Source organism: Salvelinus fontinalis, chromosome 19, assembly GCF_029448725.1.
Source record: "Salvelinus fontinalis isolate EN_2023a chromosome 19, ASM2944872v1, whole genome shotgun sequence".
Lineage (NCBI taxonomy): Eukaryota > Metazoa > Chordata > Actinopteri > Salmoniformes > Salmonidae > Salvelinus > Salvelinus fontinalis.
The window spans coordinates 44,818,183-44,835,151 of record NC_074683.1 but is presented as its reverse complement, the minus strand read 5'-3'; the positions used below and the strand labels follow the sequence as shown (position 1 = coordinate 44,835,151).

Genomic DNA, 16,969 nt, shown 5'->3' with positions numbered 1-16,969 from the left:
TGGGCTGACCTTCTCAACAGACATAGAGAAGACCAGACAAACATGGTCTCCGTCTCTCCTATATTCTTCCTTTCATCTCTATACCTCCGTATTCATCACTCCCGATTCCTCTCTCCTACTCTCTCTCTCTCTCAATTCAATTTCAATTTAAGGGCTTTATTGGGAAACATATGTTAACATTGCCAAAGCAAGTGAAGTCTCTCTCTCTCTGTCTCTCTGTCTCCCTGTCTCTCTGTCTCCCTGTCTCTCTGTATCCCTGTCTCTCTCTCTCTCTCTCTCTCTGTCTCTCTGTCTCTCTGTCTCCCTCTCTCTCTCTCTCTCTCTCTCTCTCTCTCTCTCTCTCTCTCTCTAAGTTGTTGATATTCATCATTAATTTACAACAAGCACAATGCACACGAACACATAGACACATGCTACTCTCTAAGGGTGATGTGCTGGATGTTGAATGCATGTTGTGGCTGCTGTTTTTGGCTCCTGTGTTGGAGGAGAAGGAAAGAGTTTGTGACCTGATTTCATATGACAGGATTTACTCTAGCATGTCTCAGATGCTTCCTCTCTCTCTCTCTCCCTCAATCTCTTTCTTTCTTTCTCTCTCTCTCTCTCTCTCTCTCTTTCCCTCTCTCTCTGTCGCTCTCTCTTTCCCTCTTTCTCTCTCTCTCTCTCTCTCTCTTTCCCTCTCTCTCTGTCTCTCTCTTTCCCTCTCTCTCTCTGTCACTCTCTCTTTCCCTCTCTGTCTCTCTCTTTCCCTCTCTGTATCTCTCTTTGTCTTGCTGTCCTCCTCTGTCCCTCTCTCTCTCTCCATCTGTCAGGTGTGTTACATGTAGGTTGGAGTAGCAGAAGTTGACAGGATGGTAGAAGAAAAACAATCACTCTCACAATATACCAGCCCCTACACACACACACACACACACACACACACACACACACACACACACACACACACACACACACACACACACACACACACACACACACACACACACACACACACACACACACACACACACACACACACACACACACACACACACAGAGAGAGAGATACACCAGCAGACCCTGTAGCATAGTGGCACAGATTCAAAATGTATGTCAAAATCCAGATTTAGTCACACAATCCATAAACTTTTACGCTATTGAAGCTGCACACAGACAGAGACACCCACACACTGGCACGTATGTTCACGCACGCAAACACACACACACACACACACACACACACACACACACACACACACACACACACACACACACACACACACACACACACACACACACACACACACACACACACACAGACAAAGCCTCTTGGCTATGTTGCAGCTAACATATTCATACATGCAAATCAGTCTCTCCTCACCGGCTAAAATATCACACATTCACATACAGTATGAGGCACCTATATTTGCAGTAAACGTACAGACACACTCATACAAACATACACACAAAACACACTGCTGCGATGGTGCTGTGTGAGAGAGGGGGAGACAGATGTAGGATGGAGGGTGTGACCTGTTGTTAAATGGCAACCAGGCTTATCGAGAGTAAATATGTGGCCAGTTAAAGAACCATTGGTGAACACTTGACCTGTCAAAGCAATAAGAACAGAGCAGAGCCGCACTGCTGCAGCTGAGCATCCCTCTCTCCTCTCTACCTCCCTCTACCGTTTCCTCTCTAGCTTGCTTCCTCCCTCTCTCTTGCCATCTTTCTACCTATATCTCTCTCTATTTTCCCTCCTTTCCCTATTGTTTCACACTCTACCTGTCTATTCCTCTCTTTCTAAAGCTCTCTCAATTGCTTTCTACCCTTTGCTTCCTCCTTTTCCGTTCTCCCTCTTTCTCCTCTCATTATCTATCCTCTCTCTGTCTCTGATTCTCTCGCTCTCTCTCTCTTTCACTCTCTCTCTCTCTCTCTCTCTCTCTCTCTCTCTCTCTCTCTCTCTGTCTCTCTCTCTCTCTCTCCCTCTCTCTCTCTCATTCTCTCTATCTATCTCTCTCTCTCTCTCTCTCTCTCTCTCTGATTCTCTCGCTCTCTCTCTCTCGCTCGCTCTCTCTGTCATTCTCCAGAGTGAAGAGGCACATCAATTCATTCCGTCTCTTTTGTTTTCAGCTCAGGAAAAGCAGTAGGAGGTGTGTGTGTCAGGCACATTGCATGTGTGTCTGTGGTGTATATCTCTCTGAATGTGTGGAGCATTGCGTCAGGGGGGTGTGTTGCGCTGGGGGTGGGTCTACCGTGCTGTCAGTCAGTGACGCACACTGAGCACGTGCGCCGGTCATGGTTGGGGAGAGGTTGTGTGGTGGTTATCTGGCCGATGGCTGGGAGAGCTGCAAGAGCTGCAAGCGTTGCAGCCCTGCGATGGTGTGTGTGCCTGCTGAGTGTGTCTGTGTGCTCTGCTGCAACTCGAGTCCTATAGTGAATAATGCAGAGCAGAGCAGCTGAATGAATAATGCATTGTGCATGTTTACTAGCACTGCTGTTAGCTTAACCAGAGCTGGAAGGAAGGAACCTGTGGCTGCCTCTGTCTGTCTCACTCTCTGACTATCTGACTATCCGACTGACTGCCTGACTGACTGACTGACTGACTGGTTCAAGGAGAACATGTCCCACTACCATTTTCTCAAATGCTGTAAGTAAGCTCTGGACAGCTGTCCTCCCTTTTCTGTCTCTCTATCTTTTTCTCTTTCTATTTTTCTAGTAGTTGCTACTGTTGTTTATGTCAGTGTGTAGCAGATGCAAGTGTGTGTGTGTGTGAGAGAGAGAGAAAGTGAGAGGTGTGCCTGTATTAACTCATGCTCATGCCAGTCTCTAGCAGTTTATAATGTAATGTACCTGTGTAACATTTGGTATTATAGTGTCATGCATAGTAGAGGTGAGCCAACGTGTCTCTGATATTATATTCTGATGTATCCAGCGTGTGCCATTTGTGTGTGTGTAGTTGTATGTGGGAGCGAGAGTGGTATTTGCCTGTGTGGGTGTGTGCAATTATGTTTTTGTGTGTGTGTCTCTGCAATGTGTTTGTGTGGGATGTGTGTTACGTGTGTACTGTGGGTGGGTGTGCGAGCTTGCTGCAGACAGAGTGCTGTAGCTGTGTGAAGTTGACCGGTGAATGCGGCAGGTGGCGGGAGGCTCTGGGTAATTCAGCTAGAGTGACAGACAGAAAGGTAGAGCAGAACAGCAGGGAGAGAGATGGGAAAAGAGAGGAATGGCTGGAGAGAGAGAAGAGCGAAAGAGAGGGATGCAGAGAGAGATGAGAGAAAGAGTGAAAGAGAGGAATGGAAAGAGTAATTGAGAAAGAGGGAGAGAGATGGGAGAGAGGCAATATTGAGAGAAATGTGAGGATGGGGACAGGAAGATGAGAAATGTGAGGATGGGGACAGGAAGATGAGAAATGTGAGGATGGGGACAGGAAGATGAGAAATGTGAGGATGGGGACAGGAAGATGAGAAATGTGAGGATGGGGACAGGAAGATGAGAAATGTGAGGACGGGGACAGGAAGATGAGAAATGTGAGGATGGGGACAGGAAGATGAGAAATGTGAGGATGGGGAAAGGAAGATGAGAAATGTGAGGATGGGGACAGGAAGATGAGAAATGTGAGGATGGGGACAGGAAGATGAGAAATGTGAGGATGGGGACAGGAAGATGAGAAATGTGAGGATGGGAACAGGAAGATGAGAAATGTGAGGATGGGGACAGGAAGCTGAGAAATGTGAGGATGGGGAAAGGAAGATGAGAAATGTGAGGATGGGGACAGGAAGATGAGAAATGTGAGGATGGGGACAGGAAGATGAGAAATGTGAGGATGGGGACAGGAAGATGAGAAATGTGAGGATGGGGACAGGAAGGGGAGACGTGGATGTAAGGAAAGGAGGATAAGTGACAGTTGAGGAAAGGTGAAAGAGGGACAGATTATGAGTCAGGGAAAAGGTGAATAAAGGAGATAAAAAGAGTGAGAGAACGGATGATGGTGCATGACTAAGAGATTAGGAGACAGAGGGAGCCGGGGAGGTAAAGAGAGATAGAAGGAGATCTATCTGGGAAAGCGGTAGAGGAAAACAGCTGCCAGGGAAGGTGATTGGTTAATCATTTCCCCGATCTATACCTTCTCTCCTCTATTTCCCTGTTGTTTCTTTTTCCTGCTTTTTCTCCTTTCCTCCCTCTATGAATTATTATTTTCTCAAAGGCTGAAATGTGTTGGTTATTTAACAAGTTTGTGTGTGTGTGTGTGTGTGTGTGTGTGTGTGTGTGTGTGTGTGTGTGTGTGTGTGTGTGTGTGTGTGTGTGTGTGTGTGTGTGTGTGTGTGTGCGTGCGTGCGTGCGTGCGTGCGAGCGAGTGAGTGTGTGTGTAACTCAAAGGGCAGATAGAAAGAAAAGAGAGAAATGAATGGAAGAAAAAGGAGAGCGAGTGAGCGAGAGGGATATGAATGAGGCAGGTGTGTGGGTTCTCACGTTTGATGTGTGCTGAAGCAGACACATGAGTGGGCTCATAGGTCAGTGGAACAGCCCTGCCTCAACCCATCCTTACAGAACTGTGCATGCATGAATAGGCACTGTAAAACATTTCATGTAAGTAATTTACTGGTGGCAATTGGCCAGGAAATTACTGTAATGTATTTATACAGTACAGCTACTGTAATCCATTTTACGGTACCACATGTTTTACTGTAATATAATTTACAGTATATTACTGGCTACAGCAACATATTACCCAGTATTCTTTGTAGGTTTTCATTTTTACATTTATATTTACATTTTGGTTATTTAGCGGTTGCTCTAGTCCTTAGCAACTTACAGTCAGTGCGTTCAACCAAGGTTGATAAAAAAATAACATATTACAGTTATGGCAAGTAAAACATTTCTGTAAACCGTAACAGACAATTTTGTTGGAGTTAGTCCTTTCGAGTCGATCGCAATTAACATAATAAAAATCCCCATCAAAATGTGTCTGTTTAAACTAGATACACCTCTCTGCATCCGTCTATGTTGGACTTCCACATCTGTGGTGGAAAGTGGCACCGCTACAGCGCTGTTTGTCAGACCAGGATACATCCCCAAAATCAGTCTTCTGACGAAAATGTCTGTAAAGTCTGAATGTATTTCTATTTATTCTGGATCCCCATTAGCTGCTGCCAAGGCAACAGCTACTCTTCCTGGGGTCCAAAATGGTTTAGCCTACGAACTCATTTAAAAAGATGACACTCTCACAAACATGATGGTGTTCGCTGTTTTGCTCTACAACCCCCACAAGTGTCACAGGATTTGTCTGAAGGTAACCCGGTACCATTTAAAAAAATGAATGGAAGTATGGAAGTAGTTTTGTGCCAACACACCTTCTTATATCTTCTAGAAATAGGACTGACACTTTGCCTCTGTTTTGCCATTTATGAATGTGCTATTCAATGTGTTTCTATGGGCTATAGTAGTAAAGGAGAAATTCAATATTTTCTCAAATATTGGGGGGATACCTTCAGGGGTCATAAAGTTCAAAATCAAATAGCTAAATGAGCCATGGTATGACCATCTTAAAACAATTCCATACGTTAGCTTAGTAACATAGCCCAAAGGCTTACACTTTTAGGGGTTAAGAATGCATTGGTCTTCAAAGTTATAATTACAACAAGAGACATTGCCTTCAGAAAGTATTCACAGCCTTTGACTTATTCCACAATACAATTCTAAATGTATTAAATATTTTTTTTAAATTCACCCACCTACACTCAAAATCCCAAACTGACAAAATTATAACTTGTTTTTAGACATTTTGGAAAATATATTTAAAATGAAATACAGAAATATCTCATTTATATAAGTATTCATACCCCTGAGTCAATACATGATAGAATCACCTTTGGCAGAGATTACAGATGTGAGTCTTTCTGGGTAAGTCTCTAATTGGATTGTACAATATTTGCACATTATTCTTTTAAAAAATTATTCAAGCTCTGTCAAGTTGGTTGTTGATCATTGCTAGACAGCCATTTTCAGGTCTTGCCATAGATTTTCAAGCCAATTTAAATCAAAACTTTAACTAGGCCACTTGGAAACATTAACTTTAATCTTGGTAAGCAACTCCAGTGTAGATTTGGCTTTGTGTTTTAGGTTATTGTCCTGCTGAAAGGTGAATTTGTCTCCCAGTGTCTGTTGCAAAGCAAACTGAACCAGGTTTTCCTCTAGGTGTTTGTATGTAGTTAGCTCTATTCTGTTTGTTTTTATCCCAAAAACAATCCTTAGTCCTTTCTGATTACAAGCATACTCATAACATGATGCAGCCACCATCGTGCTTGAAAATATGAAGAGTGGTACTCAGTGATGTGTTGTCTTGGATTTGCCCCAAAGATAACACTTTGTATTCAGGACATAAAGTTCATTTCTTTGCCACATTTTTTTGACTTTTACGAAAACCTCCCTGGTCTTTGTGGTTGAATCTGTGTTTGAAATGCACTGCTCGACTGGGGGACCCTACAGATAATTGTATATGTGGGGTACAGAGATGAGGTAGTCATTCAAAAATCATGTTAAGCACTAATATTGCACATAGAGTAAATCCAGCTTATTATGTGACTTGCACAGACAATTTTTACTCTTGAACTCATTTAGGCTTGCCATAATAAAGGGGTTGAATGAATACTTGTTGACTTGAGACATTAACGCTTTTCATTTCAATTAATTTGTCAAAATGTATAATAACATAATTCCACTTTCATGTTATGGGGTGTTGTTTGTTGGCCAGTGACACAAAATCGCAATTGTATCCATTTTAAATTCAGACTGTAAAACAACATCTGGAAACAGTCAATGGTGTGAATACTTCCTGAAGGCACTGTATCTTATGATATATCTCTGACTATTTCTGGATAGTGCCAATACAAAACTGATATATAATTAACGGTACTTGATGCCAGAACAATGAAATACAGTAAAAGTGACTATTAAACTGTAGTGAAGGGAAACCCAGGCTTTCTGAAGGCTTTGGAGCTTCACTTTTCATTCACAATGCATATTAGTGATATCTGCTGTTCAGCAATAAATAGCAGCGTGTGATTATCCGATGCATTTTTTTCTCCACTATTTTCGTCTGAACTCTGTGGTGCAGAATTAAATCCATGGCTTTACCAGGTTTGCATCTTACACCATGCTTCCCTTTTTTTACAGTTTACAATAAAAAAAAATGGAATCTATGGCATTATTTAGGGGACTTGAGACAGAAGCTTATATTATACTAAATAAAACAAATAATTTGAACAACAGTGCAGAAAGTGTGGTTTCGAAAGAATAAAAAAATAAGTGTGTGCCTTCAACCGGATTTGACCTCAAGTCCTTGAATGTTCCATAGTTCCCTACTCTACCTGCTAAGCTACAGGTAGGTAAAACTACATGCACAAAATCCTAACTGTATCTGTAAGTACAGTGTCCAGCAGAGGTTGGTGTTTGAAAGCAGCTTGTGGAAGAACGCATCGGAACCATGGCGGAATCTTGCATTTTGCAACACACGGTTTGAAAAAGCACGTGATCAAACATCAGCACACTACTTCGAATTTAGCAGCTTAGTGATTTCGACGCATGCCTTGGCGCTCCGTTATCTAACGTAACGTCGCTATTAAACTTTAAGAAAATTATTTCCACAGTATTTTACTGTAATTACAAGGGATTAGAGCAAGCAGGTTGACTGTGGTCATTTGCATATTACAGCATATTAATGAATACTAGGTGTTTTATATCACTTGCACTTCTTGAGGCCTAAACAAAGGCTTCCAAACTGGTTGAGATTACAGGGCAAAACCGATCAAATGGACATGGGTAAACACTCAACAATTAAAATGTCTGATCTATTTCCTGTATACATTCAATTAATAAGAACTACTACCACATATAACTTAAATTGGTACAGCACTCTCACTAATGGGTGCAATAAATACAGCCTCTAACAAGAGAAATAACAGGTTTGGTCCAGTATGTTACTGTATTTTGAATTACTGTAAATTACTAACAGCAATTGGCCAGTAAGTTACTGCAGAGTTTCAGGACAAGGTTTGTAAAATTCCTAAATTACAGTATATTACGGTATTCTGTGGGGTACACCATTCTCATTCACTGGTGCAACAAAATAACTCTAACGGGTGCGTGACTGGCTGCAGGGAAGTCAGGCGCAGGAGAGCAGAACTGGGTAAAAAACTGGAGCAGTTTAATATGCAAAACCAACGGCACCCAGAACAACAAAATATGGGTAGAAAATAACCTGTCACGAACCAGTCATAGTGCACAAGCACTTTAAAAGAAACAATTTCACACAGAGACATGGGGGGGAACAGAGGGTTAAATACACGACAAGTAATGAGGGAATGTAAACCAGGTGTGTGGGAAAACAAGACAAAACAAATGGAAAATGAAAGGTGGATCGGCGATGGCTAGAAGACCGGTGACGTCGACCGCCGAACTCCGCCCGAACAAGGAGAGGAACCTACATCAGCGGAAGTCGTGACGCGTGGCTCCAGCAGCGTGGCTCCAGCATCGCGCCAACACCGGCCTCGGGGATGACCCAGAGGGCGAGGTACAGGGCGATCCAGACGGAGACTGTGGAACTCCCACAGCATTGAAGGGTACAACACGTCCTCCACCGGAACCCAGCATCTCTCCTCAGGACCGTACCCCTCCCACTCCACGAGGTACTAAAGGCCCCTCGCCCGACGCCTCGAATCCAGTATGGAGCGAACGGAATACGCCGGGGCCCCGTCGAAGTCCAGAGGGGGCGGAGGAACCTCCCACACTTCAGACTCCTGGAGCGGGCCAGCCACCACCGGCCTGAGGAGAGACACATGGAACGAGGGGTTAATACGGTAATCGGGGGGAAGCTGTAACCTGTAACTAACCTCATTCAGTCTCCTCAGGACTTTAAATGGCCCCACAAACCGCGGCCCCAGCTTCCGGCAGGGCAGGCGGAGGGGCAGGTTTCAGGTCGAGAGCCAGACCCGGTCCCACGGTGAGAACACCGGGGCCTCACTGCGGTGATGGTCTGCGCTGGCTTTCTGACGCAGCACGGCCCGCCGAAGGTGATCATGAGCGGCGTCCCATGTCTCCTCCGCACACCTGAACCAGTCTTCCACCGCAGGAGCCTCGATCTGACTCTGATGCCAAGGTGCCAGAACTGGCTGGTACCCCAGCACGCAGTGGAAGGGGGAGAGGTTAGTGGAGGAATGGCGAAGCGAGTTCTGTGCCATCTCTGCCATTGGCACGAACGCCGCCCACTCCCCCAGCCGGTCCTGGAAATAAGACCTCAAAAACCTACCCACATCCTGGTTAACCCTCTCCACCTGCCCGTTACTCTCGTGGTGAAAACCCGAGGTAAGGCTGATCGAGACCCCAGACATTCCATGAATGCACTCCAGACCCTCGAAGTGAACTGGGTACCCCGATCAGACACGTCTTCCGGCACCCTGTAGTGCCGGAAGACGTGTGTAAACAAGGCCTCCGCAGTCTGTAGGAACGTAAGGGAGACCGGGCAGAGGGAGGAGACAACAGGACTTGGAAAAATTGTCCACAACAACCAGGATCGTGGTGTTACCCTGTGAGGGAAGAAGATCGGTAAGGAAATCGACCGACAGGTGCGACCAAGGCCGGTGTGGAACGGGTAAGGGGTGTATCTTACCTCTGGGCAGGTGCCTAGGAGCCTTACACTGGGTGCACACCAAGCAGGAAAAAACATAAACCCTCACGTCCTTCGCCAAAGTGGGCCATTCGTACTTCCCACTTAGACAGCGCACCGTCCGACCGATGCCTGGATGACCAGAGGAGGGTGACGTGTGGGCCTAAAAGATCAGCCAGTCAAGGACAGCAGACGGAACGTACAGACGCCCAGCGGGACACTGGAGAGGAGCGGGCTCTGCACGTAGCGCCTGCTCAATGTCCGCTTCCAGCTCCCACACTACCGGCGCCACCAGGCAGGAGACCGGGAGTATGGGGGTGGGATTCATGGGCCGCTCCTCTGTGTCATACAGCCGGGACAGTGCGTCTGCCTTCATGTTCTGGGAACCTGGTCTGTAAGAAAGGGTGAAAACAAAACGGGTGAAAAACATGGCCCACCTTGCCTGGCTAGAGTTCAGTCTCCTCGCTGCCCGGATGTACTCCAGATTGCGGAGACTGTTCAGTCTCCTCGCTGCCCGGATGTACTCCAGATTGCGGGGGTCAGTCCAGATGAGAAAAGGGTGTTTAGCCCCCTCAAGCCAATGTCTCCACGCCTTCAAAGCTTTGACGACAGCCAACAGCTCCCGGTCCCCCACGTCATAGTTTCGCTCCGCCGGGCTGAGCTTCTTCGAGAAAAAGGTATAGGGGTGGAGCTTCGGTGGCGTACCCGAGCGCTGAGAGAGCACGGCTCCTATCCCAGCCTCGGACGCGTCCACCTCCACTATGAACGCCAAAGAGGGATCCGGATGGGCCAGCACGGGAGCCAAGGTAAACAGAGCCCTCAGGTGACCAAAAGCCCTGTCCGCCTCAGCCGACCACTGCAAACGTACTGGGCACCCCTTCAACAGTGAGGTAATGGGAGCCGCTACCTGACCAAAACCTCGGATAAACCTCCCATAGTAATTGGCAAACTCTATAAACCGCTGCACCTCCTTTACCGTGGTGAGAGTTGGCCAATTACGCACGGCTGAAATGCGGTCACTCTCCACCTCCACCGCTGAGGTGGAAATGCGGTACCCTAGGAAGAAGGCGGACTACTGGAAGAACAGGCATTTCTCAGCCTTGACGTACAGGTCATACTCTAACAGTTGACCAAGCTCCCTGCGCACCAAGGACACATGCTCGGCGTGTGCAGCGGAGTATATCGGAATGTCATCTATATACACCACTACACCCTGCCCGTGCAGGTCCCTGAAAATCTTGTCTACAAAGGCTTGGAAGACTGATGGAGCATTCATCAACCCATACGGCATGACGAGGTACTCATAGTGCCCTGAGGTAGTACTGAATGCCGTCTTCCACTCGTCTTCCTCCCGGATACGCACCAGGTTGTAAACGCTCCTGAGATCTAGTTTGGTGAAGAATCGTGCCCCGTGCATTGACTCAATCGCTGTGGCTATGAGCGGTAGCGGGTAACTCTACCTCACAGTGATCTGGTTTAGGCCCCGATAGTCAATACAAGGGTGCATAACTCCCTCCTTCTTCTTCACAAAAAAGATACTCGAGGAGGCGGGTGAAGTAGAGGACCGAATGAACCCCTGACGCAGGGATTCGGAGACATATGTTTCCATAGCCACCGTCTCCGCCTGTGACAGGGTATACACATGACTCCTGGGAAGTGCGGCATCTACCAAGAGATTTATCGCACAATCCCTCCAACGATGAGGTGGTAATTGAGTCGCCCTCTTTTTGGAGAAGGCGAGAGCAAGGTCAGAATATTCGGGGGGAAATGCGCACGGTGGAGACCTGGTCTGGACTTTCCACCGTAGTCGCACCAATGGAAACCCCTAAACACCTCCCCGAGCACTCTCGCGACCACCCCGTGAGAGCCCTCCATTGCCATGAAACAGTGGGGTCATGACAAGCTAACCAGGGTAGGCCTAGCACCACGGGAAACGTAGGAGAGTCAATGAGGAAGAGACTGATTCTCTCCTTGTGACCCCCCTGCGTCACCAAGCCCAGAGGAGCGGTTGCCTCCCTAATCAACCCTGACCCTAATGGTCGACTGTCTAAGGTGTGAACTGGGAAGGGCATAGCCACTGGAACAATGGGGATCCCTAAACTATGGGCGAATGATCTGTCTATAAAATTCCCAGCCGCGCCTGAATCGACGAGCGCCTTATGCTGGGAATGCGGGGAAAACATACAGAACCATTTGTGCAACAGAGGGCTCTGGGTGAGAATGGTGCCGGCTCACTTGGGGTGATGCCAGAGTGCCCTGCTTGCTGTCTCGATCCCAAGAGGAACCGACCCGGCACCGACCGGCAGTGTGACCTCTGCGGCCACAGATGGTGCACGAGACGGAACCTCCTCCGGTCACCGTGAGCGCAGCACCTCCCAACTCCATGGGCATCGGAGCGGTGGTGCTGGGGGATGGAACCGACAGACCCCGCTCTGGACGTCCGCGGGTAGCCAGCAGGTTATCCAACCGAATGGACAGGTCCACCAGCTGGTCGAAGATGAGGGTGGTGTCCCTGCAGGCCAACTCCCGACGGACGTCCTCGCGCAAACTACAGCGATCGTAGTCGATCAGGGCCCTGTCGTTCCATCCCGCGCCAGCGGCCAGGGTCCAAATGTCCATCGCGAACTCCTGGGCGCTCCTCGTCTCCTGCCTCAGATGAAAGAGACGTTCACCTGCCGCTCTACCCTTGGGCGTGTGGTCGAAGACTGCCCAGAAGCGGTGGGGGAAATCCTCGAAATGGTCCAGCGCCACATCTCCTTCTCCCCACACGGCGTTGGCCCACTCCAGGGCTTTCCCCTTGTTTATTTTACTGTTCAAATTACAGAAAGGTATTATAGCGTGCTGCAAAACAAATGTACGGTATTTTACTGTGCATTCTACAGTAATCTACTGTATTCAGTTTATACAGCATTATACTGTTGATTAATGCATTAGGTTCCTGATAAAATTACAAAACGTCTGACATTGTGTGCTAAAACATGTTTACACATGATCGTGGTGGTCAACATGTCAAGCTGTGTGTGCGTGTGTGCGTGTGTGTACAGTATATACTGTACATGTGTGTTCATGTGGATGCTGCGGGCTAATTCACAGCCCAGTGCAGTGCTGTCAGTGTTAATAACTAGAGCCTATGAGGGATATTTCTCAGTAAATCAGTATCTGACAGCCAGGAGATGGGAAAGCAGGAGCTTCTCAAGCATGACAACTACAGTATCTCTCTCTCCCCTGCTCTCTCCCTCCCTCCCTCCTACTTTCTCCCTCTTCCCTATATCTCCATCCTGACCTCTGCCGGCCCCTCTTGGTGTCTTTGACCTTTCCTGTCTGTCACTCACTCGCTCTCAATTTCCAGCTGTCCCTTTACCATTCTTTCTCTCTTTCTCTCTCACAAGAATCCTGTCTCCCTCTCTCTCCCTCTCTCTCCCGTTCACTTCCTCTTTATTGTCTTGCTCAGCGGATATGAAGAATATGGTTTTGCATTAGCATCACATTTCGAGAGGCTAGACTGTTCAGTTGGATCAGTCTGAGGTAAGTCTTTATGGGTGACATATGTCAGAAGTTACACGTGTGTGATATGTGTCATATAACGTGTGTTTATGGCCAGACAATGTTGCTGTGCCTCTGTCTGGCTGATTATGATGCCTGATTTATACTGCCGACAACGCAGTTAAATACAGTCTGCTTGTGGCAAATCAAGTATTTTGGTAGAGGTGGAGTGTATGTGTGTGTGTGTGTGTGTGTGTGTGTGTTTGTGTTATTGCTCATGGCTAGAGTGACAATGTCGTGTGTGTGTGTGTGTTGCTGTGAGTTAAGACTCCTGAATGAGGACTCATCAGTCCTGTGTCCCTGACCATATTAGAGACACATATTTACCTCAGTTTACACAGATCCACAAAGAATTCGAAAACAAACCCAATTTTGATAAACTCTCATATCTACTGGGTGAAACACCACAGTGTGCCATCACAGCAGCAAGATATGTGACCTGTTGCCACAAGAAAAGGGCATCCAGTGAAGAACAAACACCACTGTAAATACAACTCATATTTATATTTTTTTATTTTCACTTTTTTACTTTAACTATTTGCACATCGTTACAACACTGTAGATAGACGTAATATGACATTTGAAATGTCTTTATTCTTTTGGAACATCTGCAAGTGTAATGTTTACTGTTAATTTTTTGTGTTTATTTCACTTTTGTTTATTATCTACTTCACTTGCTTTGGCAATGTTAACATATGTTTCCCATGCCAATAAAGCCCTTAAATTTAATTGCATTGAATTTAATTGAGAGAGAGGTGTGTGGGGGAGAGGGAGATGGGTGTGGGGGAGAGGGAGATGGGTGTGGGGGAGAGAGAGAGGTGTGTGGGGGGAGAAAGAGGTGTTTGGGGGAGAGAGAGAGATTTGTGTGGGGGAGAGAGAGATGTGTGGGTTTGAGAGCTCTAGGTCTGATGCTTTCAGAACCATGGGGAGCACCCCTCTCTCTCTTTCTGGTTGGTTTTCAAAAGGATTGATGAATTCAAGAATCAGTCTTCAAATGAACAATCCCTTGTGCTTTGACACCATTTGTGATGCAACAATTATGTCAGAGGAGAAAACCTAATTGGTGGGCGCAACCTATTTGTTTCATTAAGATGTTTCCCTTTTAGTTTACAGTAGGCCTGTGATGCTGTCTGCAGCCTTTGAAGCAAAACAATGAGAGAGAGAGAGAGAGAGATAGAGAGAGAAATAGAGAGAGAGAGAGGGAAGGGATAGAGTGGTAGGGTGTGATAGAAAGGAGTGGTACTAACGGGAATGAGGAGAGGAAGTCGTTTTTTTTAGCTGGACGCATTTTGAGTTCAACTCCAGGTTCATATCCTCCCATGCTGTGTTTGTTATAGTTGGCACGCACGCACACACACACACACACACACACACACACACACACACACACACACACACACACACACACACACACACACACACACACACACACACACACACACACACACACACACACACACAAACCATTAAACTAGTGACTTTGCTCTACTTCCACTGACCCACTCTCACACTGTCTCTTACTACTCTCTATTTATTCCACTGTCTGAACCGCCTCCCCTCTTTTTCTCCCTCTCTCCTCCTTTCTATTCCTCCCCTCTCTCTGTCATATACAGCCCCCCCCCCCCTCATCCCTCTAATATGCAGTCTCTCAGTGGGCCAATGTGTGATTGTTCTCAGTAGTGCCACAGTCTATACCAAGCAGTGGTGATTATCCTTTGTTTCCTGACTCAAAGTTACTTAAACTGGATGGAACTCTCAGTTTAAGTCACTTTGAGTCAGCTAGCCAGTCCTAGGACAGATATACCCATCTATAGTCTATAGACACATATATACTTAAGCAATAATGCACAAGAGGCAGTGCTGTATCATGAACACAGTCACAGTCACAGGTAACTGGCGTTGTTAGGCCCGACGTGATAGCACTGCCTCATTGCTTTCATAAAACGGTTACCAACATATTAAAACAGCAATGAATTGCATATTTTCATTAAAACTTTATTTTTACAAGTCAATTCATGCAATTTAATTATTCCACCAGAGATATAGTCTGGACAAAAATCTGGTTGTTAGTTGGCCATGTTGCCACAGACAAGACTCAGTCTTTAATTATTTTTGCATAGTTGCTATGCAAAAGGACTGGTAATCCGTTCTAAACAAAATGGTTTCTACGCAAGCAACGTTCTTGTCGCTAGCTAGCTAGCCAACTTTGGATTGACAGTACACTAGCTGCATTTTTGTTTGTTTTATATTTTTTTCTATTGTCATTGATGCGTGATTTGACCGGCTCAGTAAAAGTTGTCTCGTCTCGTCTGGGCACCGTTCACTCTATGTATGGTACTACACAGATCTAAATTCAAAAGTGAAACATTGGCAGACAGCGAGGCTTATATTAACCTCCTCTGTACCAAACTAAATGCTAGGCTGGAAGCGAGGGGAAATCATGTGCTAGTTGAGTACAAGAGATGATTTAGCAACATGAACATGCTATTCTTATAGGAGGCACAGTGATCCCTTTCAGATGGAACCGTTAGCAGACATAGTGTGTCTGTGACGACCGGTACGGCATGGTGTAATAGCTGTCGCTTTCCTCATCCTCGGACGAGGTGAGGAGAGAAGGATCTTCGGACCAAAATGCGGAGTCAGGGAAATATGCCATCTTTATTTTATAACGAAAACCGATGACACGAAAACAAACACTTTAACAAACTACAAAATAAGAAAACGACGTACAACGGAACCTGAACATAAACTCACATCAACAAACGTAAACTCACGAACAGGAACGTACATCAAAACGAACGAACAGCCAAACAGCTCCAAAAGTGAATACATCGAACATAACGAAGACATCACAGGAGACAATCACCCACAAACAAACAGTGAGAATGCCCTACCTAAATATGACTCTTGATTAGAGGAAAATGCAAACCACCTGCCTCTAATCAAGAGCCATACCAGGCAAACCGAAACCAACATAGAAACAGATAACATAGACTGCCCACCCAAAACACATGCCCTGACCATAAACACATAAAAACTAACATAAATAGGTCAGGACTGTTACAGTACCCCCCCCCCAAGGTGCGAACGCCGGGCGCACCAGCACAAAGTCCAGGGGGGGGTCCGGGTGGGCAGTTGACCACGGTGGTGGTTCCGGTTCAGGACGCTGTCCCCGCACCACCATAGTCACTCCCCTCTTCTTTCTACCCCTTCTACTGACCACCCTAACACTACCTTCCCCTAAATAAACAGCTAGCACCGGGACAAGGGGCAGCACCGGGACAAGGGGTAGCACCGGGACAAGGGGCAGCACCAGAACAAGGGGCAGCACCAGGATAAGGACCATCACTGGAATAAGGGGCAGCACCGGGACAAGGGGCAGCACCGGGACAAGGGGCAGCACCGGGACAAGGGGCAGCACCGGGACAAGGGGCAGCACCGGGACAAGGGGCAGCACCGGGACAAGGGGCAGCACCGGAACAAGGGGCAGCACCGGGACAAGGGGCAGCACCGGGACAAGGGGCAGCACCGGGACAAGGGGCAACACCGGGACAAGGGGCAGATCCCGGCTGAAGGACTCTGGCAGGTCCATGCAGGCTGACGGCTCTCGACGCTCATGGCAGACTGACGGCTCTCTACGCTCATGGCAGGCTGACGGCTCTCGACGCTCATGGCAGGCTGACGGCTCTCGACGCTCATGGCAGGCTGACGGCTCTCGACGCTCATGGCAGGCTGACGGCTCTCGACGCTCATGGCAGGCTGACGGCTCTCGACGCTCATGGCTCTCTG

General features: G+C 47.0%; 1 protein-coding gene across 3 annotated transcripts in view; it reads left to right on the top strand.

Moving 5' to 3' along the window:
• myo16 (myosin XVI) overlaps positions 1 to 16,969 on the top strand; it is a 259,436-nt gene that overhangs the window by 56,763 nt on the left and 185,704 nt on the right. For 2 of the 3 annotated variants that reach the window (XM_055871716.1, XM_055871718.1), the window contains exon 1: positions 2,024 to 2,623. The exons of the other annotated variant lie outside the window; for it this stretch is intronic. In XM_055871716.1, the coding sequence (XP_055727691.1) occupies positions 2,596 to 2,623 (28 nt within the window). In that variant the 5' untranslated portion in view covers positions 2,024 to 2,595. Of the gene's footprint in view, positions 1 to 2,023; positions 2,624 to 16,969 lie in introns of those variants that run through there. 3 annotated transcript variants of the gene reach the window in all.